A 25,611-nucleotide genomic window follows, 5' to 3' on the forward strand; every position below is an offset into this window, starting at 1 on the left:
TACAAATCCGAAGAGATTTAAATAAGAAAAATCAGGAAAATAAAAAGCAGGGTTGCTACATCTCGCTGAAATGCCATGGCTGTGTTGCTTGATTTGATTAGTTGCTTTTCCCACTTGTTGCTTGCCGACAATATAACAAGGTTTTGACCTCAAATACAAATTACAAATGAATGAAAATTCTCTCGGATCTTCTCTGTGAGCATATCAAAAATTTCTGTATCGTGTATGTTTATCGTATATCGTACGGTCAAAAATCATTTTAAATATTTTTATTTAAAATTAAACACAATTAGTACCTGATAAAAACTAAGCGTACAATGTATAATAAACAAACACGATGTGAGAATCTAAAGAAGATCCTCACTCCCACTGCCATTGCTTTGCCTCGACCCTCGAGTGAGATTGTTGCTGCAGGCCATTGTTTTCTTCTTAATCATTCAAAGCATCATCGATCGAACACCTTCAAGTGGTCAAAGGGGCGCCAGGTTAATTGGGTATCTGACATGAATCCAGATCTTTGTCGGATTCTCTTTGTAAGGATTCGTGAATCGTGTTCGTTTATCGTATATTGTACGGTCAGAAATCATTTTAAATATTTTTATTTAAAATTAAAAACAAACAGTACTTGACAAAAATTGACCGCACGATATACGATAAACGGACACGATTCACAAGTTCTCAAAATCCTCACTAAAAGAATCCGAAAGAGATCCTGTTGGATCCGACATCACATGGTTAATATGGCTTTACAAAAATATCAACTAATAGTCATCCTAAACATAAAAGTATCGTTTAAAAATGTTTTTAAAATGATTGAAAGCGTTTTAGTAAAAATATTTTGGAACCAATCCTTAATAAAAATACAACTGAGTCATGGAAAAGCATTTGATGTGGTTCTTGCAATAAGCACATAACTGATGTTTCTTATAGAAAACATTTCAAGTACTTTTGAAATCAAAAGATATTTTCCAATAGCGCTTCCAGTAATTTTAAAAGTTTTTTCGAACGAACCCTAAAAAAAATCCAGTTGGTTTCTTCCTCGTTTGTTAATACTTAGGAGAATGAAGAATTAAAAGTGTTTTTTTATTTATTTTTATTAATAAGAAGGGTGGTGCTATATCTATTTTTACTTCCTACACTCTTCTAGTTAATTTTCGTTGTTTGATCTTTTTTAATTTATTCTATCTGACAATTAAAATTGAAAAAGTGTGTAAAAAGTAACAAGAGAAGTGTGAATATCACAACTTCATAAAAAAGGATTAAAAGTTTCCCATGCATGCTGCATCCAATTTAGCGACTCGGTCAACTTAGTACTCTTCCATGTTTTGACCATATACTATCGTTATATAAGTTGACACAGGACGATCTGGCAAATTTGGCTTCTCTTTTGACACATAACTTAACATGAGAAAGGTGGAGAACATGAAACTGTCGTGGGTTATGTCACATCCCGGTCCGGGACGGATCACTTTTTGGGCCTGCTTCACCACCGTAGTACGATATTATCCGCTTTGAGCTTACCATTTCCTCATAGTTTTGTTTTTGGGAACTCACGAGCAACTTCCCAGTGGGTCACCCATCGTGGGATTGCTCTAGCCCCCTTCTCGCTTAACTTCGGAGTTCCTACGGAACTCGAAGCCAGTGAGCTTCCAAAAGGCCTCGTGCTAGGTAGGGATGAGAATATACATATAAGGATCACTCCCCTAGGCGATGTGGGATGTCACAATCCACCCCCCTTAGGGGCCCGACGTCCTCGTCGGCACACCACGGCCAGGGTTAGGCTCTGATACCAAATTGTCACATCTCGACCCGGGGCGAATCACTTCTCGGGCCCGCTCCACCACCGTAGCACGATATTGTCCTCTTTGGGCTTACCATTCCCTCACGGTTTTGTTTTTGGGAACTCACAAGCAACTTCCCAGTGGGTCACCCATCATGGGATTGCTTTAGCCCCCTTCTCGCTTAACTTCAGAGTTCCTACGGAACTCGAAGCCAGTGAGCTCCCAAAAGGCCTCGTGCTAGGTATGGATGAGAATATACATATAAGGATCACTCCCCTGAACGATGTGGAATGTCACAGGTTAGCTAATTCGTTTTGGCTTCTCTATTCACAGATTCAATACTACAAAATACAAAAGCCAACAATACCAATATATCATGAAGCACGAGCATTTTATAAAACAAAAACAAAAAATCATGCACCAAGGGTACTCACATGTACATGCTTTTTTGTGCAGTAATACCAACACATTTTATTTTTATTTTTATCTCTTATACATTTTTTTCAATTTTCGACCGATGAATCGAATGAATTGAAGAAGATCAAGATATGAAAATTAATAAAGAATGTGTAAGAAGTTAAAAACGGAGAACAATACTTGGTTACTCAAAGAATGAGTAGGAGTTTTACTAAAAAATGTTCGTTGCTGTTTTATAGATTTTCTTGTTTATGATAAAACCGTTCATATTATAAATCACTCTATAAAGATTGCCTATGCAAAAAATTAATTAAAACTAAGATTATTTTTAGTCATCGAATGGTATAAAACCAGTTAAACAGAATTGGTACAAGTACCTACTAACCGTCTATATCTTTATTACAATAGATTGACTAAATGACCTTAGTTTAATTCTGTTTTGCAGAGATAATCTTTTCAGAGTGATTCATAATATGAATGGTTCTGATGATAAGCACAAAACTCTGTAATTCAAACATGAAATTTTTTTAGTAGGAGTTTCTACTCATTGTTGAGTAGCCAAACATTGCTAAAAAAATGAGTTTGTGACCTATATGTAAACCTTTGGTTGCGATTGCACCCGTTTTCAAATGTGAACTAATTAATTAATAACTGTTCGAACGGTCATAATCAAGGTCAAACACCAACAAAAATCTTATCTTCTTTGTTCCAAGTTAATCTATCAAATATTACAGACTAAAATAGCAAACAACTGTACGTACACTAGTACTCTTGATCATGGAAAAATACTTTACTCATCCATTATCTTGAAAATTAACAAGACAATTACAAAAAGTGAATTAAGTATAATTAAAGAAAGGAGTAATTAACTATAGTGACCGTCATCTTCTGATTCTTCTCCACATACTTTCCCAAAAATAGAAAACAAAAAGACAGGTCCAAATGGTGTGGTTAACACTTGACACATGATGGACCTATGTGATTAACGACAGCTCGCTCCACGTATAGCTTCGGAAAGTTGGATACCGAAAACACAAGTAACGTGGTATGGGAGTGCAGCTAGCTCTCAGATATACTGAGTAGCTCCTCCAAATAGTCTGCGCCTAAATCCTCAAACACCACAACATTTTCCAACTGATCATCATCTTCTTCATCGTTCTTTTGATGCTGATTACGGTACAGTAATTTATTATTTTCGTTCATCGATGACTTTCTCTTCATGGAGTGCCTTCTCTTCAAGGCCAACACCGGAGACGAACCCTCTTCAAAGTCATACTCCATCTCCACAAGCGACTGATGAACCACGTCCGCCGGAAAGTTGAGGACCGCCAAAGACCCCCGCATTGCAAATGCTGCTTGGTCATAAGCCAAAGCAGCAGCCTCCGCCGTGTCAAAAGTTCCCAACCAAACCCTAACACCGTTTCGCGTCGAATCTCTTATCTCTGCCGCAAACTTTCCCCACGGCCGCCGCCGAACACCTCTATAAGCAACCACTTGATCTTCGTCAGCAGTGGCACTAGAAGAATTCACTTCTTCATGGTCTTTGGAGTGAGTGGATGATACTCTTGAACCCGATGAGTTCCCATCTCCTGAAGGCGCCTCAGCAAGAACTCCATATAGAAGCATTTCTTCTGAGTCGTTCTCATTAAAGGGTAGCTGGGGAAAGGCTGATTGGTTGTGATGATCATTAGAGTTGAACATGTTCCATGAGAGATGATCATCGTGAAAATATCCTTGAGAGTTGAAGGAAGAAGAAGATTCGAACGAGAATTCAGAATTAGGGTTTTGGAAGAACGAAGAGTCCATCTTACTCAGGGAAGAAATAACAATTTGCAGAGTTTCTTCTTCTAGCTCTATACTTTGAACACGTATTGGACTGGATATTTCAGCGAGTGATGTTTGTTTTGGGGTTAAAAAAAAATATTTTGAACGCATAGGACTTTATATAGGGAGAGAAGGGAATTAAGGTCCCATTAGGACCCATGTTTTAAAATATATAAAAATAAATAAAAATAATGGTGAAAAGGATAGAAAGAGAGATTAATTGTTTGAATAATATTTAAGCGGTCGTGAATGGGGACCAAGGGAGGAAGGGGTTGTTCCCACGTGAGTCAAAGAGACTCAGGGAGGACGATGGACATGGCGGCTGCAGCAGTGAAAAGAATTTTTGTGACGTCTGCCCCGATGATTTCATCGTGCGATGTTACTTTTGGGGTTGAGGCCGTATTCATGAGGCAGATTGTCTGCCCCCTGTTTAGCTATACATTTGGCAAAGAAACTTATAATGTGCTTTTGGTTTATAAGAGCGTTTTTTTTCAAGAAGCACTTTTGAAGTTTCAGCCATGTTATTTTACTTCCTTCTCACTTCTCAGTTTGCGATTCATAGAATATACAGAAACAGGATTGTCTGTGCATGCGTGATATGCGTTATAAGGTGATCTGCTAAAACTAAGAAATTAAGTAGAGTAAACCGTAGCATTGATCCCTCAACTTTAATCAAATTGGAGCACTAGTCCATCAACTACAAATTCATTACTATTGGTCTCCCAACTTATCAAAACGTGCAGCTACGGTTATTTTCGTCAACTCCGATAGAATTTCTGTCATATGTGTCACGTGTTATGCACGCGAGATTAAATCAAGAGACAAATATGGAAAATCAAATAAGAAAAATTATATCAATAGTCCTTCAACTTTAATTCAACTGGATAAAAAGTCCCTCAACTTCAACTCAATAAGAGCAATGATCTCTCAACTTCAACCAAATTATAGCAATGGTCCTTCCAACATTACTTATTTTGACAGAATTTTAACGGAGTTGACGAAAAGGACTATAGACACACGTTTTGATGAGTTAAGAGACCAATGGTAATAGATTTTTAGTTAAAGAACTATCGCTACAATTTATTTAATTAAGTAATATTGCTCATAGCTTACTGTTAAATAAAGAGTTTGCAAACCTTAAAAGAATGGAGTCTGAATTTATTGAAAATTGAGTCAAACGGAACTTCCGGCTTTTTAGATATATAGACATACATAGATATATAGAGACAGAGGATGCAAGTACGGTGCTTGGAGTTGAAAAATATAGTTGGTGGTTTCTCTGCAGCTGGTTACAACAGACAACAGGTGAAGTTCAGCCGGAGAACTGGACCTAGAACGCCGCCTTCTCTGACACACGACAGACAGGTCCATATGGTTGCCCCTGCTGCACCTCAAAAAACCAGTGTTAAGCTTTGCCGGCATCCTCCACCACCACGACGCATGCCCTCAACTTCTTCTACACCATGCTAGCCAGTTATCTATGTTTCTGATTTGTTTGGTTAATTTTGTGTTTGATATTTCTAAAAGAACACTGATTGACTCTTTACGTATACTGAAACGTTCCTTCTCTTAATTTTGTGTATTTTATTTATTATATTGCAAGGCCCAACCAAAAAGGCCAATCACGCAACGGAGTGCCCAACCCCAAGATGGTAAAATTAGCGTAATGTCTTAACGAGAGATTTTTCAGTGTGGCCGGCATACGGGATAGTACACCATGTATCATTATAAAAATAGTAGGATATGTACGTTAAAAAGTTAATAACTTAAAAAATAAAATTTCTCACTACTTACATAAAAACACGTGGTGTACCACCCGTATTCTCGTCATAATAAAAAATTTCTTGCTTGTAACATGATAGAGATTACAATTGTAGTGTCCCTAACTAGTAATACAAAATCATATGTAAGACTTTCTTCACGTAACCTTGTATTATCGATGAATCTATTCCATATAAGACAATCTCTTGTAAACATGATAACACGAATATATGGAGATTCTAACACATGATAACATAAGCCCAAGAAACCAGATCAAAGGAAAGAGAAACATAATAAGAAAGCAGAACTGCATGAGGAGCGAGCACCAATTACAAATCCGAAGAGATTTAAATAAGAAAAATCAGGAAAATAAAAAGCAGGGTTGCTACATCTCGCTGAAATGCCATGGCTGTGTTGCTTGATTTGATTAGTTGATTTTCCCACTTGTTGCTTGCCGACAATATAACAAGGTTTTGACCTCAAATACAAATTACAAATGAATGAAAATTCTCTCGGATCTTCTCTGTGAGGATATCAAAAATTCCTGTATCGTATATGCTTATCGTATATCGTGCGGTCAAAAATCATTTTAAATATTTTTATTTAAAATTAAACATAATTAATACCTGATGAAAACTAGCCGTACAATGTATAATGAACAAACACGATGTGAGAATCTGAAGAGGATCCTCACTCCCACTGCCATTGCTTTGCCTCAACCCTCGAGTGAGATAGTTGCTGCAGGCCATTGTTTTCTTCTTAATCATTCAAAGCACCATCGATCGAAGACCTTCAAGTGGTCAAAGGGGCGCCAGGTTAATTGGGTATCTGACATGAATTCGGATCCTTGTCGGATTCTTTTTGTAAGGATTCGTGAATCGTGTTCGTTTATCGTATATTATACGGTCATAAATCATTTTAAATATTTTTATTTAAAATTAAAAACAAACAGTACTTGACAAAAATTGACCGCACGATGTACGATAAACAGACACGATTCATAAGTTCTCAAAATTCTCACTAAAAGAATCCGAAAGAGATCCTGTTGGATCCGACATCACATGGTTAGTATGGCTTTACAAAAATATCAACTAATAGTCATCCTAAACATAAAGGTATCGTTTAAAAATGTTTTTAAAATGATTGAAAGCGTTTTAGTAAAAATATTTTGGAACCAATCCTTAATAAAAATGCAACTGAGTCATGGAAAAGCATTTGATGTGGTTCTTGCAATAAGCACATAACTGATGTTTCTTATAAAAACATTTCGAGTACTTTTGAAATCAAAAGATATTTTCCAATAGCGCTTCCAGTAATTTTAAAAGTTTTTTCGAACGAACCCTAAAAAAAATCCAGTCGGTTTCTTCCTCGTTTGTTAATACTTAGGAGAATGAAGAATTAAAAGTGTTTTTTTATTTATTTTTATTAATAAGAAGGGTGGTGCTATATCTATTTTTACTTCATACACTCTTCTAGTTAATTTTCGCTGTTTGATTTTTTTTTAATTTATTCTATCTGACAATTAAAATTTAAAAAGTGTGTAAAAAGTAACAAGAGAAGTGTGAATATCACAACTTCATAAAAAAGGATTAAAAGTTTCCCATGCATGCTGCATCCAATTTAGCGACTCGGTCAACTTAGTACTCTTCCATGTTTTGACCGTATACTATCGTTATATAAGTTGACACAGGATGATCTGGCAAATTTGGCTTCTCTTTTGACACATAAGTGTGAATATCACAACTTCATAAAAAAGGATTAAAAGTTTCCCATGCATGCTGCATCCAATTTAGCGACTCGGTCAACTTAGTACTCTTCCATGTTTTGACCATATACTATCGTTATATGCAAATTTGGCTTCTCTTTTGACACATAACTTAACATGAGAAAGGTCGAGAACATGAAACTGTCGTGGGTTATGTCACATCCTGGTCTGGAGCGGATCACTTTTTGGGCCCGCTTTACCATCGTAGTACGATATTGTCCGCTTTAGGCTTACCATTTCCTCACAGTTTTGTTTTTAGGAACTCACGAGCAACTTCCCAGTGGGTCACCCATCGTGAGATTACTTTAGCCCCTTTCTCGCTTAACTTCGGAGTTCCTACGGAACCAGAAGCCAGTGAGCTTCCAAAAGGCCTCGTGCTAGGTAGAGATGAGAATATACATATAAAGATCACTCCCCTGGGTGATGTGGGATGTCACAATCCACCCTCCTTAGGGGCCCGACGTCCTCGTCGGCACACCACGGCCAGGGTTAGGCTCTGATACCAAATTGTCACATCTCGGCCCAGGGCGGATCACTTCCCGGGCCCGCTCCACCATCGTAGCACGATATTGTCCGTTTTGGGCTTACCATTCCCTCACGGTTTTGTTTTTGGGAACTCACGAGCAACTTCCCAGTGGGTCACCCATCATGGGATTGCTCTAGCCCCCTTCTCGCTTAACTTCAGAGTTCCTACGGAACCCGAAGCCAGTGAGCTCCTAAAAGGCCTCGTGCTAGGTAGGGATGAGAATATACATATAAGGATCACTCCTCTGGACGATGTGGGATGTCACAGGTTAGCTAATTCGTTTTGGCTTCTCTATTCACAGATTCAATACTACAAAATACAAAAGCCAACAATACCAATATATCATGAAGCACGAGCATTTTATAAAACAAAAACAAAAAATCATGCACCAAGGGTACTCACATGTACATGCTTTTTTGTGCAGTAATACCAACACACTTTATTTTTATTTTTTATCTCTTATACATTTTTTTCAATTTTCGACCGATGAATCAAATGAATTGAAGAAAATCAAGAGATGGAAATTAATAAAGAATGTGTAAGAGGTTAAAAACGGAGAACAATACTTGACTACTCAAAGAATGAGTAGGAGTTTTACTAAAAAATGTTCGTTGCTGTTTTATAGATTTTCTTGTTTATGATAAAACCGTTCATATTATAAATTACTCTATAAAGATTGCCTATGCAAAAAATTAATTAAAAGTAAGATTATTTTTAGTCATCGAATGATATAAAACCAGTTAAACAGAATTGGTAAAAGCACCTACTAACCGTCTATGTCTTTATTACAATAGATTGACTAAATGATCTTAGTTTAATTCTGTTTTGCAGAGATAATCTTTTCAGAGTGATTCATAATATGAATGGTTCTGATGATAAGCACAAAGCTCTGTAATTCAAATGTGAAATTTTTTTAGTAGGAGTTTCTACTCATCGTTGAGTAGCCAAACATTGCTAAAAAAAATGAGTTTGTGACCTATATGTAAACCTGTGGTTGCGATTGCACCCGTTTTCAAATGTGAACTAATTAATTAATAACTGTTCGAACGGTCATAATCAAGGTTAAACACCAACAAAAATCTTATCTTCTTTGTTCCAAGTTAATCTAATCAAATATTTCAGACTAAAATAGCAAACAACCGTACGTACACTAGTACTCTTGATCATGGAAAAGTACTTTACTCATCCATTATCTTGAAAATTAACAAGACAATTACAAAAAGTGAATTAAGTATAATTAAAGAAAGGAGTAATTAACTATAGTGACCGTCATCTTCTGATTCTTCTCCACATACTTTCCCAAAAATAGAAAACAAAAAGACAGGTCCAAATGGTGTGGTTAACACTTGACACATGATGGACCTATGTGATTAACGACAGCTCGCTCCACGTATAGCTTCGGAAAGTTGGATACCGAAAACACAAGTAACGTGGTATGGGAGTGCAGCTAGCTCTCAGATATACTGAGTAGCTCCTCCAAATAGTCTGCGCCTAAATCCTCAAACACCACAACATTTTCCAACTGATCATCATCTTCTTCATCGTTCTTTTGATGCTGATTACGGTACAGTAATTTATTATTTTCGTTCATCGATGACTTTCTCTTCATGGAGTGCCTTCTCTTCAAGGCCAACACCGGAGACGAACCCTCTTCAAAGTCATACTCCATCTCCACAAGCGACTGATGAACCACGTCCGCCGGAAAGTTGAGGACCGCCAAAGACCCCCGCATTGCAAATGCTGCTTGGTCATAAGCCAAAGCAGCAGCCTCCGCCGTGTCAAAAGTTCCCAACCAAACCCTAACACCGTTTCGCGTCGAATCTCTTATCTCTGCCGCAAACTTTCCCCACGGCCGCCGCCGAACACCTCTATAAGCAACCACTTGATCTTCGTCAGCAGTGGCACTAGAAGAATTCACTTCTTCATGGTCTTTGGAGTGAGTGGATGATACTCTTGAACCCGATGAGTTCCCATCTCCTGAAGGCGCCTCAGCAAGAACTCCATATAGAAGCATTTCTTCGGAGTCGTTCTCATTAAAGGGTAGCTGGGGAAAGGCTGATTGGTTGTGATGATCATTAGAGTTGAACATGTTCCATGAGAGAGGATCATCGTGAAAATATTCTTGAGGGTTGAAGGAAGAAGAAGATTCGAACGAGAATTCAGAATTAGGGTTTTGGAAGAACGAAGAGGCCATCTTACTCAGGGAAGAAATAACAATTTGCAGAGTTTCTTCTTCTAGCTCTATACTTTGAACACGTATTGGACTGGATATTTCAGCGAGTGATGTTTGTTTTGGGGTTAAAAAAAATATTTTGAATGCATAGGACTTTATATAGGGAGAGAAGGGAATTGAGGTCCCATTAGGACCCATGTTTTAAAATATATAAAATTAAATAAAAATAATGGTGAAAAGGATAGAAAGAGAGCTTAATTATTTGAATAATATTTAAGCGGTCGTGAATGGGGACCAAGGGAGGAAGGGGTTGCTCCCACGTGAGTCAAAGAGACTCAGGGAGGACGATGGACATGGCGGCTGCAGCAGTGAAAAGAATTTTTGTGACGTCTGCCCCGATGATTTCATTGTGCGACGTTACTCTTGGGGTTGAGGCCGTATTCATGAGGCAGATTGTCTGCCTCCTGTTTGGATGCTTTTTTTATCTCCTTCTATTTGTGCGATCACGGTTAAGTTACGTCAATATTTTATATTCTTATTATTTTTTATCTTATTATTTTTATAAAAAAATCAATACAAAATATTAACGTGATTTAACTGTAACCGCATAAAATAAAAAAAGATGAGAAAGACATCCAAACAAAGGGCAGACAATCTACCTGCGGTACTCATACCTCCACTTGCAAGTTATATGTTTGCATCGCCGGATCTTACATGGACTATGTTGTGTTGCATGTCCTTGTCACATACTTTAACTCCATCCGGTAACACTAGCTAAAATTAAAACGGGATGGCCAACTTAATTCCGTACAACTTCGACAAGAAGGTATGTATACCTGCTTTTCGCTCAAAGTGATTAGAAGGAAACGATCATCTAAAAGAAGATCAACCCAAGCCAAAACCATACATTAAACCACATTTTCTGATTAATTAGGTTTATAAACTCTTCTTAATTATTGAATAAGTTGACGCCAATAGGGTACCTGTTATGCAGTTTATTTGTTGGATCACTAGGTAGGAAGACGATATTCGAATATAAAACATTTTCGAAAATGAAATATCAGTAACCCTAATAGCTGCGTGATGAATGAATTAGAATGAATAAATTGACCTTGAAATACTCATTGGAGGAGGGTTATAAGAAGTATATATGAAAATTTTGCATATCTCCGTGTCACACCTCCTGGATTGCATAACCTAGACATGACACAGGATGCCTATATTCATACAAATTTTTTCTCTCATCAAGGATATTGGTATTTACGCAGCAAATTCCCAATTATATGACCACTCATATTTATCAAAAAGCTAATATAGTAGTTGATGGTTTTGCTAATAGGAGTTGTTACTAGTACTTCAAAAATCTTATTCTACACTTTTTATAAGTGTATTTTCTTTTCTAATTATAGAAAATTTGGAATGAAAAATGAGATTTTTAAAGTGCCCATAACGATTTCCTTGTAATTTACCACATTATTATTCATTTCATTGAAGTATTCTACCGTTGATTTTTCAAGAATTAAATGAAAAGGGCAAATGAAAGTTGCCCCACTTGGGTTGGTTCAAAAAAAAAAAAAAAAAAAAAAAACATAAGGAGCAACACAATTTCCACTCAAAATTAATATGAAGTCCACTATTTGACTCCCTATATGTAGTCCTTATATTTAAGAATTTTGTTGAGGTACCCGTCGAGTTCCTATGTATTGAAATACTTTGAGGACTTCAATTCCGGCTCATTGGAAGTCATTTGTCCCTATTTTAGGGACTATATGGTTGTAAGAACTCCATTTAGGGTGGAGATGCTCTAAGGTCCTTATTTAGAGGACCTCTGAGAACTAAATGCATATTAGTCAAAAATATTAGTTTAGATCCAAAAGCTTAAAATATTTGACAACTTAACAAAGCCAAAAAAAAAAAAAAATTGTTTTCTAATGGTTCATGAATTTTAAGTTAGTTTTGCTTTGTTAAGTTATCAAATATTTTCAACTTTTGAATCTAAACTAATATAGTTTGTGGCTATTGTGCAATTAGTTGTCACATTTCCTCTAAATGAGAATATTAAGAGAGCAAATATACCGACAGCCATACGAAAGTAAATCGTTGATTGGGTTGGCTCGGGGAAGACGCTAGAATGAATGAGCTGGTTGTTGAGTTGGAAATGGGGATCATCCAGGGCTTTTGTTCTTCCTCATGTATGGACCACCTAATTTTCGACAAGAAACCAAGAACCACTACTATACATACTCATTTGTCACTATCAATTCAACATGGGAGAAACTTTCAAAGCATTAATGCAATTAATATTTGATGTAACTCGATCACAGTTGAGTTTTCTTTCCTTTAAAACAGAAAAATAAGATGGACCAGAAAAAAAAGAAGAGAAAAAATGGAAAATGAAAAGATAAAGCACATATGCAGCCACAGGAAAACAAAATTGCCTATGGCCGTTGGAGCTCTATTGGGATTTAGAAGGTGCATGAACCTGTATAAATCATTCAACTAGGTATACCGCTGCCTTCAAGTTTTGTGGCGTTTAAATTATTGGGCTCGGAAACTGCCATATTTTATTTATTTTTGGTGACAAGTTCTGTATTTTTGTGGTCCAGAGACCTCACACGCATAATCTGGAAGGGCAGATATATGGGTTTTCAGAGGACGACCCGTTAAAAGGCCATCTATTATTTCATGAGGCCAATCTAGGTTCATTTCCCTCGTGGGAATAAGCTATATCTAGTTAAACATCACATCCATCCATGGCCCACAACGTTATCATGTCATCTTAATTGTTATACACAAGTTGTATATGTTTTTCTTTTGTGATATATGCGTACAGAAATTGTTAAAAAAGAGAGTACATGTTGTATATACAAGTATTAGGAGATGAAGAATTGAATAGAGAGATTCGGATGCACGTTTAACAGCACATAATTACCATTTAAGATACAAACCGGATTGTTTGCTTGCTACTTTTATCTTTGCAAAAACCAAATTATGCTTTTGCATTTTTGTATAAATAAAATAAAAGATTAGGAAGATATTAAAGAGGATGCTATAGTTTGCATGGTTCACCAAGCAATCTGTAAAAACGTTTGATCACAGATTTAAGGCCAATGTCGTTATATGCGTGCATTTCTCTTGTTTCACCTATAAGATTTCAATGGTGTTACTTTTTCTGGTTATCTTTCATTAAAATTAAGAGATCATAAAGAGATTATAAATTCTAATTAATATTTGAGTGTTGTAATGCTTGTCCCTCTTGTTCTTAACACAGCCTTTTTGACCAAGCATTATCCATAATTTGCCTCTTGATTAGCCCTCGTGCATGTGGTTGCATTTTCATACACCATTTCAAAGATAGAATATCTTTACTTAGGAACAGCCACACTTATTTGTATGTTTAATTTCATAACACGTAGAGAACAAGACATTAATTGTATGGTCGTATACGTCGCTAGGGGTTAGCTTCGTAGTTTTTTTTTTTTTTTTTTTGGTCAAAGAGATAAATGGTATTAAATTTGAATCGAAAGGTTTACATCCTCAGCTGAAGTATTAAATAGAAAAAGAGGATCAATACAATCCCACTCAAACAAGTCTCCTTCTTTAAAAACAAACGCTGCCACGGATTAGTTTCGTAGTTAAAGAACTGGAAAGGATGATGAATAACAGTAGAGTAAGTTCAGAATTCAAATCTTTTCAATATAACCATGACTACGTGTGTGTGTGTATTACACACAAATATGTTCAACTAAAATAAATACACACAAATATATAAATATCTACATCAAACCAGACATGATTCCCATTGAAAAACAATAAAACAATATTTAAATATCTAGTTGTAAATCATGGTTGTCTGTTAAATTGGCAATACTACAGCTTAAAATATCACGAAGACATAGGCCATGTGGTGCATTGTATGAAACCAGCCCATCGTCACTTTCAATGAAAGAAGATTCGGGTGATCCTTAATCTTATAAAATAAAACAAACATCCAAAAGGAAAATAAAGAAAGAATTACGGGATAACCTTGTTGTTGAGGAAGAATAAGCATGTGTTTCATACGGTGCGTTTTAAATTTAATTTCTGACGCTGGTGAATTACACGATAGTATTCAGAAAAATAATGAAATGCTTCTGTGAGGCTTTTCGACCCCCGATAGGGTAGACTAACATGATAAAGTCATCATTTGATTCTTTAAAAAAATAAAAATAATCAAGTTCTATAATAGGTACAGTCAAATTTCAAGTGATACATACAGTTTCAGTAGTATTAGTGAAAAAATGTTTATCTTAATTTCTCAAATTTTATCCTCAAATCTCTCAAGTGCTTTGGATATGAATCTTATCTGACTGAATTATAACTAAGATATAAATGTACCCCTGCTTAATAATAAATTAATACAAGATTAGCAACTAAGATTGGTGCAGTTGTGTTGTGTGTTTCAAAAGCTGGTCAGGCTATAATCACTCCCTAATTACTTTGAACTAATTATCATTGTGTGTGTGACTGAAAAGAAGGTTGGTCAATCAAACTTCGATTGAAACGTATTTGAAAAGTCTTCCGAAGTTCAACTCTCTGCTATGAATTTTGGTGAAAAGATTCAAAGTCCTGACGTATGTGATTTCGTGGCTGTTGAAAAGCATTTTTTTTTTTGGGTCAAATGGAGAAAAATTAGGCTATACTAGTTATTTGTCAATATCTGCGTGCGAGACATTTATGCTTCTACGAAGGGTGAGGACCATTACGACCAAAAAATCTGCCCATCTAACCGCGCTGTCTCATACAACTATTTTTTTTCCTGTAATCCATGACCTAATAGAACACAACAATGAGGGGCAACCCACCCGTACAGATCTTCCACCAAATTTATTGATAATAAACGAAAGTAAACAAAGAAGATACATGCGGCTATGCCAAGGACTACAAAAACAAAAACGCAACATCCCCTTCGTAATCCCGCATTGTGGGTCTTAGTCGGACATCCCGGTGGTTTGTGAGTCTGCAAGAGTTAGTGAATTATATTGAATAATTAAAGGGAACTATTATTAGTACTTTAAAAAATTTATTCTGCACTCCTCACAAGTATATTTTTATTTCTAATTATAAAAATTTTAGGGTATAAAATGAAATTTGTAAAGTGCCAATAATACTACCCTGATTAAAAAACAAAAAAAAGGCAAGGGCAAGGTGTTGTTGAATTGGGCCGATTTGTTCAGTAGGCTGGACGGTATTCATGGTTGATCATTTTTGGTTTAGATTGTCCCTGACCCTGAAGTGGCATGGGTTAATTTGGGCCAATGATGATGGTCCTTGGCAAACACAACCAGTTGGCCCAGCCCAATAAAACTTCAATTGAATAACTAAAGTCTGCAAGTGAAAACTCTCTCTCTCTCTCCTCTCTCTCTCTCTCTCTCTCACATCCGGAAGCAGCATCATCATCATCATCATCATCAATGATGAGATAAGGGACAAACCTCCTCCCTCCCTCCAAAGTTTGCAAATTTCCAAAAACCCACCACCACCATGCTTTCGGTAACAGCAAACTCTCTCAAACCCTTCTCATCTTTCAACTCCACCACCACCACCACCTTCTTATCCTCCACCACCTTCCTCAACCCCCACCCACCACCCCTACACCACCCCAAACCCCTTTCCCCAAAACCCATCTCCGCCACTCTCACTCCTTCCTCCAGCTCCAAACAGCGGCAACAACAACTCTACCAGCCATTCCGGCCGCCCCCATCTCCAATCCCCTCCAAATTCCGCTCCCTCGACGCCAATGGCCGCCTCGAGATCCTCGCCAACCGCCTCGGCCTCTGGTTCGAATACGCCCCCCTAATCCCCTCCCTAACCCAAGAAGGCTTCACTCCCCCCACCATCGAAGAAATCACCGGCATTTCCAACGTCGAGCAGAACCGTCTGGTGGTGGCGGCGAAGGTGAGGGACTCTTTAATCCAATCCAACACCGACCCAGAAATCGTTTCGGATTTCGACTTGGGGGGTTCCGAATTGCTGTACGAAATTCGGCTCCTGAGTGTCCAGCAGCGAGCTGCTGCTGCCCGTTTCATAATTGAGAACAAGCTTGATGCCAAAGGAACTCAGGATTTGGCCCGTTCGATAAAGGACTTCCCTCGTCGGCGGACCGAAAAGGGTTGGGAGAGCTTTGACTATTCCAGCGCTGGTGATTGTTTAGGGTTTATGTATTTTAGGCAGGCGAGGGAGCACAAGAATCCATCTGAACCTAGAACTGCTGCTTTAGAGCAGGCATTGAAGGTTGCACAGACTGATAAGGCTAAAAAGGTAATTTTGAAAGAGTTGGAGGGAGAGAGTGAGGAGAAGGAGGGGGAGGACGATGTTGCAGTGGGGGTTCGGGTGCCGGTTGTGAGGTTGAAGTTTGGGGAGGTAGCAGAGTCGACTAAAGTTGTGATCTTTCCGGTTTGTAGAGCGGAGGAGAAGAATAAGGATGTTATGGAGGCCCCGTGGGAGTGTAGGAGTGAGGGGGAGCTTGGGGTTATGGTGGCAGAGAAGGGGTGGAAGAGTTGGGTGGTGTTGCCGGGTTGGGAGCCGGTGGTGAGTTTAGAAAAGGGCGGAGTTGTGGTGTCGTTTAGTGACGCGAGGGTTTTGCCTTGGAAGGTGAATAGGTGGTATAAGGAAGAGCCTATTCTGGTGGTGGCTGATAGGAGCAGGAGGGAGGTGGAAGCTGATGACGGCTTTTATTTGGCAGCGGTGGATGGTGAGGGTTTGGGGTTTAGGGTTGTAAGGGGATCGGCATTGAAGGAAACTGGTGTGGAGGAGAGTTTAGGGACTGTGGTGCTTATAGTGAGGCCACCAAAAGACGAGACAGACGATCAATTGAGCGAAGAGGATTGGGAGTAGAAGTGTAAGAGTATGGTCCTTGTATATCACTCTTGTTACAATGGAGATTTATACAACTCATATAAGGATTTTCGGTAAGGTTGTTTAACCAGATTAGTCGTCATTGTTTTCAGAATTACTCTCGTAGGAGGTTTTGAACTGTTTTTTGTATGTTTATCTTATGTTCTGAATATTAAACGATTATCGACTTCACTAGATATGTTATCTTTTGTAATGTTTGTTCATTCTGTGTATCGTAATGAGCTCATTCAGTTTCAATAACATAACAAAACAGAACAGTAATCTCTTGGGAACAAACAGCCATGAGTTGAGATGAGCCTCATTTTATTTGTATATACTTCATGGAAGTACAACCCACTAAAAGTTTGAAACGAAAACCTGCACTACACACAGTCTACGATCGAGCAGGCTTGCAAGGGCACTAGAAACTTGGAAACCAAACTTGTTCAGCAAGCACATAGGTAGATAGTAGAAGCTAGATACTAGGCACAAGAAAGATGAAATTTTATCAACGGGAGGAACTGGTTTGACGTCCCCTTTTTTCATCTGACAGTTTCTTGGCATACCTGTACAAATGCAACAAGTTACTGAAGAAACAGATGAAAATTGTAAATCACAAAACAGATATGATGAAAAAAAGTGACTTGATCATATGATCAGCTTATATTGTTCTTATTTCTTACCGTGCAAGTGCGTCTTTGTATTTGAATGTGTTGTTAATTGGTTCCAACAAGCCGGTCTCCAGGTTCAGTGCTGAAAAAGGTTTTTCGAGGAGTTGATTCCCAATCTTCTCAAGGTGTTCGAGATTTTCTTTGCGGGAGTCATCCAGAACAGCTTCAGTGTATTTCAAGCTATCATCCTGCATCCATGGCATTAAATAATCAGCCGGAAGTAAGGTATCTTTCTTCATTCTTTGGTGATTTACTATGTACCTGGATCCGGAGATAGTTATCAATGTAGCCGGAAATGTTGAAGAAGGCAGACATGTATATGTCGACCATGTCTTCTGTTGCAGTTGTCAAAACATCAAGTAAAGGGGTGGTATCTTTTGGGCCTACGAACCATTGAAAGATTCCCCACGGTTCATCTTCTTTAACCTCAAGCTTCTCATCCCTCTTCAAGGATCCAGTACCCAGGGACAGAACAAGAAGCTTGCTACTATCAATGTTCTTCAAGCAATGTGCCACATTTTTACTTGGTGACATCCCCTTAGCACTCTCAATGATTGCAAGCAAAGTCCGCAACAATTTTTACACGAATCAGTTTGATCAAAATCTTCAATTAATGAACGTCTAAGAGTGTATATATACTGGATTGTTGGCTACAACGCCACCATCGATGAGGTTAAATTCTCTCGGGAGTCCTCTTGATGGTGTGTGCGTGAAATGGTAGGACGGGAGATAATACGGTGCTGCGGATGTGCCAATGCAGACATCTGCTAGCAGAACATCCTCTGATTCATCACATTGAAGACGACTGGTTGGAGAAACTTGATATCATAAGAGGGGATGATGACGTTGGTTATAGTCTCGTGAAGCCGTGTTTTCCCAACTATCTTCCTGATTCTGTCGCGCAGGACAGAACCTTCGTATTTGGGGCGTAATGTTTCTTTCTCGACCCATGACAGGACTTCCGCCACCTTTTCTACCTTCTGTCCGACCCATCCAGCCCATGTTTCAAGCCACTCAGGTATGCTGGAAGGACCAATGCAACAGTTCAATTCATAAGATATATACAGTGAGATTGTTATCAGCACTTCAAAATAGTCTCGCCTTATGGAACATACATTCGAGCGGTTTTGGTCGGTTCTTGAGGGAATATGTATGGATTCTCTTCAAAATAAAACTTCTTGAGTTCATGTGCTTCAAACAGAGGTTGCTTTTTATCATTTGGTGTGGTAATCATAGCGGTAACAAGGCCTCCTGTGCTGGTTCCAGCAATGTAGTCAAAGTAGTGTGCAATCCTTGCATCTTTTCCATCCAGTTTCTATTCGTTTAGGAGGAAACATTTTGTAAACCAATCAATTGGGTAAGAATGATGAACAAATTCAAGGTTCCGAAGAAACGAAAAAAAGTATGGCGCACGCAGACACGCTAACCTGGAGTTCGGACTCGAGAAAGGCGAGCATGGTTGCCGGAATGATGCCTCTCACTCCTCCTCCATCAATGCTAAGGATAGTGGTAAACTTTGGACCATCTGATCATGATCACCATGGAAGCAATGTAATCAGATTCACTTCTGAAATATAATTAGCAACAATTAGCCCCCTTTGCACGCCCTTGTTATTTTCTGTTCCTATATAAACAAGGTGTGCAAAGAGAGAACAGACACGTGCGGAAATTGCTTCTCTGAACTATAATAATGTAGCTAACAAATCTCACCAGCAGCTCCCGTTGTACTTTCAAGTAATGGGAGTGTGTGATATCTTTGGGTATTCAACTTCAACCTCCCCCCTTTTTATATGCAATGTTGTGAAAACATGACAACCTTCAAATCTGGAAGCAATTGACAAAACCCATCACCTAAATGTAGCTAAAATACACATTTGCTTTGTAAAGTCTATCGGCAGATCTTGGAACTTCTTCTTTTTCCTTTCTAAAAGTTTTGAGTATGTACACAATGTGCATAAACCATGTGAACTACCTATACCCCTTCACGTTTCTCACCACCCTCGGGCTCGGCAGACCGTCTCTGGTTCTTGTTACGGTCTTCGACGGCCTTTGAACGAAGTAGGGTTCTACTACAAAACCAATTAGCGATATTGAAAAGTAACTCAACTCTTTATAAGCCCTTGCATGGTTTGGTTCTTCACAGATGTGGAATTTTGTTCTCCTATTCTCACACGCCCCCTTATGTGCACAAATTGGGTAATGTGGAACACATGGTTGTTGAGCTTCACATATGGGATAAACCTACTATGGTACCGTAAAGGAAGTTTGGGGAGTAGCCTAATTCATTATAAGCCCATGCATTCACCGATGCGGGACTTCCTCATATTCTCATTGTGAGGATGTGAAGGAAAAAGAGTCTCACATCGTCAAAAGATAAACCTTGCAAGAGTTTATAAGTGGTTGAACTACTCCACATATTGCCAATTGGTTGAGCTTATAACAAATTGGGCTACTCCTCATTTGCCAATTGCTTTTATGGTGAAACCTCAACTTCTTTTACTATCAGAGAGCTAGGTTGGCCCATGTATGAAGCCTAACGGCCACACGTGCTCCACATCACCAGATTCGTGTTGTCCACATGTTTGGCTTGAAAATTCATCACACATGAGAGGGAATGTGAAGGTAAAAGAGTCTTACATCAGTTAAAGGAGAAAACTTGCAATGGTTATAAGAGGTTGAGCTACTTCACATATTGCAAACTGGTTTTATGGTTTGGTTTCATTCTTACAAAATGCCTCCTCAAGGCCTGTTTAGCACAATTTGGAATGGACTTTGACATAGTTCCGTTAGTGAATCCGACCTCATTACAATGAAAAAACCCAAAATTTCACTATTTCTTCGTGATCACATTATAGTGTTAGATCATCTCCAATCATACTTTCTGTTTTTAAGTCGTTAAAGATGTTCCGAGTCACCACACACAATAAGAAAATAAATAACCGCAACTATACACATTCGAAGCATTTAAGAAAATATACATCCATTCAAAGTATTATTTGCATTACATCACTTTTCTTCAAACAAAACACAATTTTTGCTTGAAACTACGTGCATGCTGCAACCTCTCACTAATGAAATAATCGCATGTTGCTTCGTTGTAAACCTATGTAGTCGCAATTAAGTTTCGCAAAGCTAATTTTATTCTTTATTAAAACTCTCCAGCAACCACTCAGCACTACGGTCTGGTGGTATTCCTCTTCACTTAGAAGTGAGAGGTCTTACCAAATTAGGTTGCCCACTGTGTAAGTTAGCCGAACTCCCCCTCCTCGTATTGTAAAAATATCGATGTACTAAAAAAAAAAAAAAAATCCTCCAACGAGGTTAATTAGCAAAAATTAAAGAAAAAAACCCTCCGGCAAGGTTTGTCACAAAAAAAGCATATAACCCTCCAGCAAGTTTTATAAGAAAAAGAAAAACCCCTCTAGCAAATTGTAATCCTATATAATCGACGGGAAGCCTCACTCATAATTCATTGAGCTGAGTTTATTCAAAGCATTCATCCTAAGCATTTCCTTTTTCTTTCAAATGGCGTCTAACTCTTCCAGCCCTTCCAACGTTTCCAACTTTCTTACTATTAACCTTGACCCTACCAATTACCCTCTCTGGCAAGCCCAGATGCTTACCTTGCTTCGTAGCAGGAATCTCGTCTCCTTTGTTGATGGCACTAGCAAATGTCCTCCTGCCTTTCTCAAAGATGATGAGGGCATTTTTACTGATACTGTGAATCCGGAGTTTGAAGCATGGATTCAACAAGATGCAATGGTTATGTCCTGGATCAAGAGTTCTGTTCATCCCACTGTGTTGGCTTCCCTAATCGGGAAAACCAGTTCTCATTCTGCATGGACCTGTCTGCGCGAAACCTATGATTTGCAGCCCACTGGCCGTCTTCTTCAACTTCGCGGTGAGCTGATGAACACCCACCGTGGCCACTCCTCCATTGCTGAGTTTCTCAATCGTGTCAGTTGCCTTGCTGACGCCCTTTCCCTATCTGGTGCTCCTGTTTCTGACTCAGACATTGCTGCCATTGTTCTTAAAAATGTTGGCCCTGCATGTGAAAGCACTGTGGCTTCTGCTCAGGATCGTGATGGAACCATATCTCACAGTGCGTCAGAGGCCCTTCTGCTCACTGCTGAGCGGAAACAAAGGATGCAAGCTGTCGTCTCTGTTGATGCTAGACCCACTGCTCCCACTGCTACTCGTGGCGGTCGCCCTGGTACCTTACGTGGTCGTGGCAAAGGCTATAGAGGTAATCGTGGTCGCCGGAATGGTGCCTCTCACTCCTCCTCCATCAATGCTAAGGATAGTGGTAAACTTTCGACCATCTGATCATGATCACCATGGAAGCAATGTAATCAGATTCACTTCTGAAATATTATTAGTAACAATTACAAAAGCAAAAGTGATTTATGCACCCTTTTTCTCCTTTTGCACGCCCCTGTTTCTTTCCCCTACTAGATAAACAAGGCGTGCGGAGAGAGAACAGAGATGTGTGGAAATCGTTTCTCTGAACTATAATAATGTAGCTCACAAAACTCACCAGCAGTTGCCATTGTACTTTCAAGTAATGGAGTGTGTGATATCTTGGGTATTCAACTTCAACCTCCCCCCTTTTTATATTCAATGTTGTGAAAACATGACAACCTTCAAATCTGGAAGCAATTGACAAAACCCATCACCTAAATGTAGCTAAAATACACATTTGCTTGTATAAAGGCTATCGGCAGATCTTGGAGCTTCTTTTTTTTCCTTTCTAAAAGTTTTGAGTATGTACAAAATGTGCATAAACCATGTGAACTACCTATACGCCTTCACGTTTCTCACCACCCTCGGGCTCGGCAGACCGTGTCTGGTTCTTGTTACGGTCTTCGATGGCCTGTGAACGAAGTAGGGTTCTACTACAAAACCAATTAGCGATATTGGAAGTAACTCAACTCTTTATAAGCTCTTGCATGATTTGGTCCTTCATAGATGTGGAATTTTGTTCTTATATTCTCACACGCCCCCTCATGTGCACAAATTGGGTAATGTGGAACACATGGTCGTTGAGCTTCACATATGGGATAAACCTACTATGGTACCATGAAGGGAAGTTTGGAGAGTAGCCCAACTCCTTATAAGTCCATGCATTCACCGATGTGGGACTTCCTCGTATTCTCACTGTGAGGATGTGAAGGTAAAAAAGTCTTACATCGTCAAAAGATAAACCTTGCAAGAGTTTATAAGAGGTTGAGCTATTCCCCGTATTACCAATTGGTTGAGCTTATAACAGGTTGGGCTACTCCTCATATTGCCAATTGCTTTTATGGTGGAACCTCAACTTCTTCTGGTATCAGAGAGTTAGGTTGGCCCACGTATGAAGCCTAACGGCCGCACGTGCTCCACGTCACCCGATTCGTGTTGTCCACATGTTTGGCTTGAAAATTCACCACGCATAAGAGGGAATGTGAAGGTAAAAGAGTATCACATCAGTTAAGGGAGGAAACTTGCAATGGTTATAAGAGGTTGAACTACTTTGCATATTGCAAATTGGTTTTATGGTTTGGTTTCATTCTTACAAAATGCCTCCTCAAGTCCTGTTTAGCACAATTTGGAATGGACTTTGACATGGTTCCGTTAGTTAATCCGACCTCATTACAATGAAAGAACCCAAAATTTCACTATTTCTTCGTAATCACATTATAGTCTTAGATCATCTGCAATCATACTCTGTTTTTAAGTCGTTAAAGATGCTCCAAGTCACCACACACGGTACAAAGATAAATAACCGCCCCGATTATACACATTCGAAGCATTTAAGAAAATATACATCCATTCAAGGTATTATTTGCATTACATCACTTTTCTCAAAGAAAACACAATTTTTGCTTGAAACTTGAAACTAACTAGTCCTAAAAGCAACCCTAAGCTATGACGTTACTTGAAACTTCCCCAACTATTCAAACATCAACACTCATCTTTTATCTGACCGCAATCTTCGATCACAACAGGTTCAGAAGTAGTCCCACGCTCTGAACCCACCTTTTCCATCTTCTCAACAACACTGTATCCATCGACAACTTTTCCAAACACAACGTGCTTTCCGTCAAGCCAAGGTGTGCTCGCGGTGCAAATGAAGAACTGTGAACCGTTCGTATTAGGTCCAGAATTCGCCATGGACAAAATTCCAGCGCCAGTATGCTTCAAGTTGAAGTTCTCATCTGCGAATTTCGCCCCATAAATCGACTCTCCCCCAGTTCCGTTGCCTCTTGTGAAATCTCCGCCCTGGCACATGAAGTTCGGGATAATGCGATGAAATGTGGATCCCTTAAAGTGCAGTGGCTTCCCTGATAATCCAATCCCCTTATCTCCGGTGCAAAGAGCACGGAAATTTTCAGCAGTTTTCGGGGTTTTATCAGCAAATAACTCCATTACAACTCGACCCGCCTTCATCCTTCCGATCAATATGTCAAAGAAAACTTTCGGGTTCGACATTTTCTGTACAACTTCCAATCTGTCAAAACCAATCACAACCACATCAGACCAAACATATAGATCAAATCAATTAACACATCAATTAATTCACAAAGACGATACTTTGGACATATTTTTCGTGATCTAACAACAAAATCGGGCAACAACTTTCAAAATTCTCACACTTTGAATAACAAAAACCCAATAAACAAATCAAGAAACAAATAAGATTAACAAACCCCATCAAAGAACACAAATAAATTTGATATCAACAGCAGGATTTAGCAATGTCATCATTCTTCGAAATCCTCGGGCAATGTCGAGAGGATATAGTAAAAAAAAGAAAGATTTATGATTTTGCACAATTTTTGAGCGCATGGGCTGGTCATATTTATCGCCCATAAGCCTTCGATATGTGCTTTTTCTCGATTCATTTATTTCACGATTGAAATATTAATTCTTTGGAAATGGGATCTAATGGCATCACAGATTGAACAGAAAAGATAGAAACTTTGAATTACAGAAAAGATGGGAGAGAGAGAGAGAGAGAGAGAGAGAGAGATTACGTTACCTGAAGATGAGATTTGGATTGGAGACGAACAGTGAAGAAGATGAGATGAGAGGTCAGGGTTTAAGGTGTGTTTATATAGAGGCGCAAGGGGATGGGGTGTAGGGTTTTGGATGAAATTGGTAATTTACTTTGCAATGAGAAATTTTTCAGTGTGACCGGTACACTGGGTGGTACATTACATGTTACTATACAAATGATGAGATATGTGTGTTAAAAAGTTAATAATTAAAAAATTAAAATTTTCTAACACTTATATAAAAATACGTGATGTACCATTCGTATTTCGATCACAATGAAAATTTTCTCTTTTACAAGGTCGTCCTTGTTTTATGAGCATTTTTCTTCTTCTCACATTTACAATTTGCGATGACTCGTCTTGTTATATTGATTGATGTTAGGTGTCTCACTTTGCCACTAATCTGTTAAGTTTGTAAATAGCAGATCTATTATTTATCCAAATCATTTGTTTGGCAATGTATTAATGAAGTTTACGATGATGGGGCAAAATGCGAATCGATCAAGGCAAAAAAATGGATCATCGTGACTTCAGGATAAAATGAGATTTGACTATAGTTTCATACAACACAAAAGCTTTAGTCCAAGAAATTTGAGTGTGAGTGACATACGGCCACAGAGTGACATTATTCAACTTATAGTTATGAATTGAGTCTCGTGGGAGAGTTTAGAGAGAGAGAGGTTTCGCTTTCTCTCTAGACTTTCTCTTCCCTTCTGTTTGGTTTGCTTCGGTTGTGGTTTCCTTAGCCGCCCTTTGGGGTAAGAGAAGGTGACCCTTCTC

The 25,611-nt window shown here is 38.6% G+C and overlaps 4 protein-coding genes and 1 pseudogene across 4 annotated transcripts; 1 reads left to right on the top strand and 4 right to left on the bottom strand.

Annotated features, from left to right (window-relative positions):
* Positions 1-3,040: 3,040 nt before the first annotated feature.
* Positions 3,041-4,094, bottom strand: LOC103954366 (ethylene-response factor C3-like). The gene has a single exon (XM_009366179.3). It carries the CDS (start codon positions 4,002-4,004, stop codon positions 3,258-3,260), a length of 747 nt encoding a protein of 248 aa, XP_009364454.2. The 5' UTR covers positions 4,005-4,094; the 3' UTR covers positions 3,041-3,257.
* A 5,136-nt stretch (positions 4,095-9,230) lies between these two features.
* LOC125470064 (ethylene-response factor C3-like) lies at positions 9,231-10,350 on the bottom strand. The gene has a single exon (XM_048568497.1). It carries the CDS (start codon positions 10,266-10,268, stop codon positions 9,522-9,524), a length of 747 nt encoding a protein of 248 aa, XP_048424454.1. The 5' UTR covers positions 10,269-10,350; the 3' UTR covers positions 9,231-9,521.
* Positions 10,351-15,652: 5,302 nt separating this feature from the next.
* LOC103954367 (rubisco accumulation factor 1.1, chloroplastic-like) lies at positions 15,653-17,320 on the top strand. Its single transcript, XM_009366181.3, has one exon. The coding sequence runs from the start codon at positions 15,771-15,773 to the stop codon at positions 17,121-17,123; it is 1,353 nt and encodes a 450-aa protein (XP_009364456.2). The 5' UTR covers positions 15,653-15,770; the 3' UTR covers positions 17,124-17,320.
* A 143-nt stretch (positions 17,321-17,463) lies between these two features.
* LOC103954477 lies at positions 17,464-19,251 on the bottom strand (annotated as a pseudogene).
* Positions 19,252-23,549: 4,298 nt separating this feature from the next.
* LOC103954368 (peptidyl-prolyl cis-trans isomerase CYP19-3) lies at positions 23,550-24,911 on the bottom strand. The gene is made up of 2 exons (XM_009366182.3): positions 24,816-24,911; positions 23,550-24,284 (listed from the first exon to the last, which is right to left on the bottom strand). The coding sequence occupies exon 2, from the start codon at positions 24,263-24,265 to the stop codon at positions 23,738-23,740; it is 528 nt and encodes a 175-aa protein (XP_009364457.2). The 5' UTR covers positions 24,266-24,284; positions 24,816-24,911; the 3' UTR covers positions 23,550-23,737.
* Positions 24,912-25,611: the final 700 nt, after the last annotated feature.

Source organism: the organism of the source record quoted next, unplaced genomic scaffold, assembly GCF_019419815.1.
Source record: "Pyrus x bretschneideri cultivar Hongxiangsu unplaced genomic scaffold, Pyrus_bretschneideri_v1 Contig48, whole genome shotgun sequence".
NCBI lineage: Eukaryota > Viridiplantae > Streptophyta > Magnoliopsida > Rosales > Rosaceae > Pyrus > Pyrus x bretschneideri.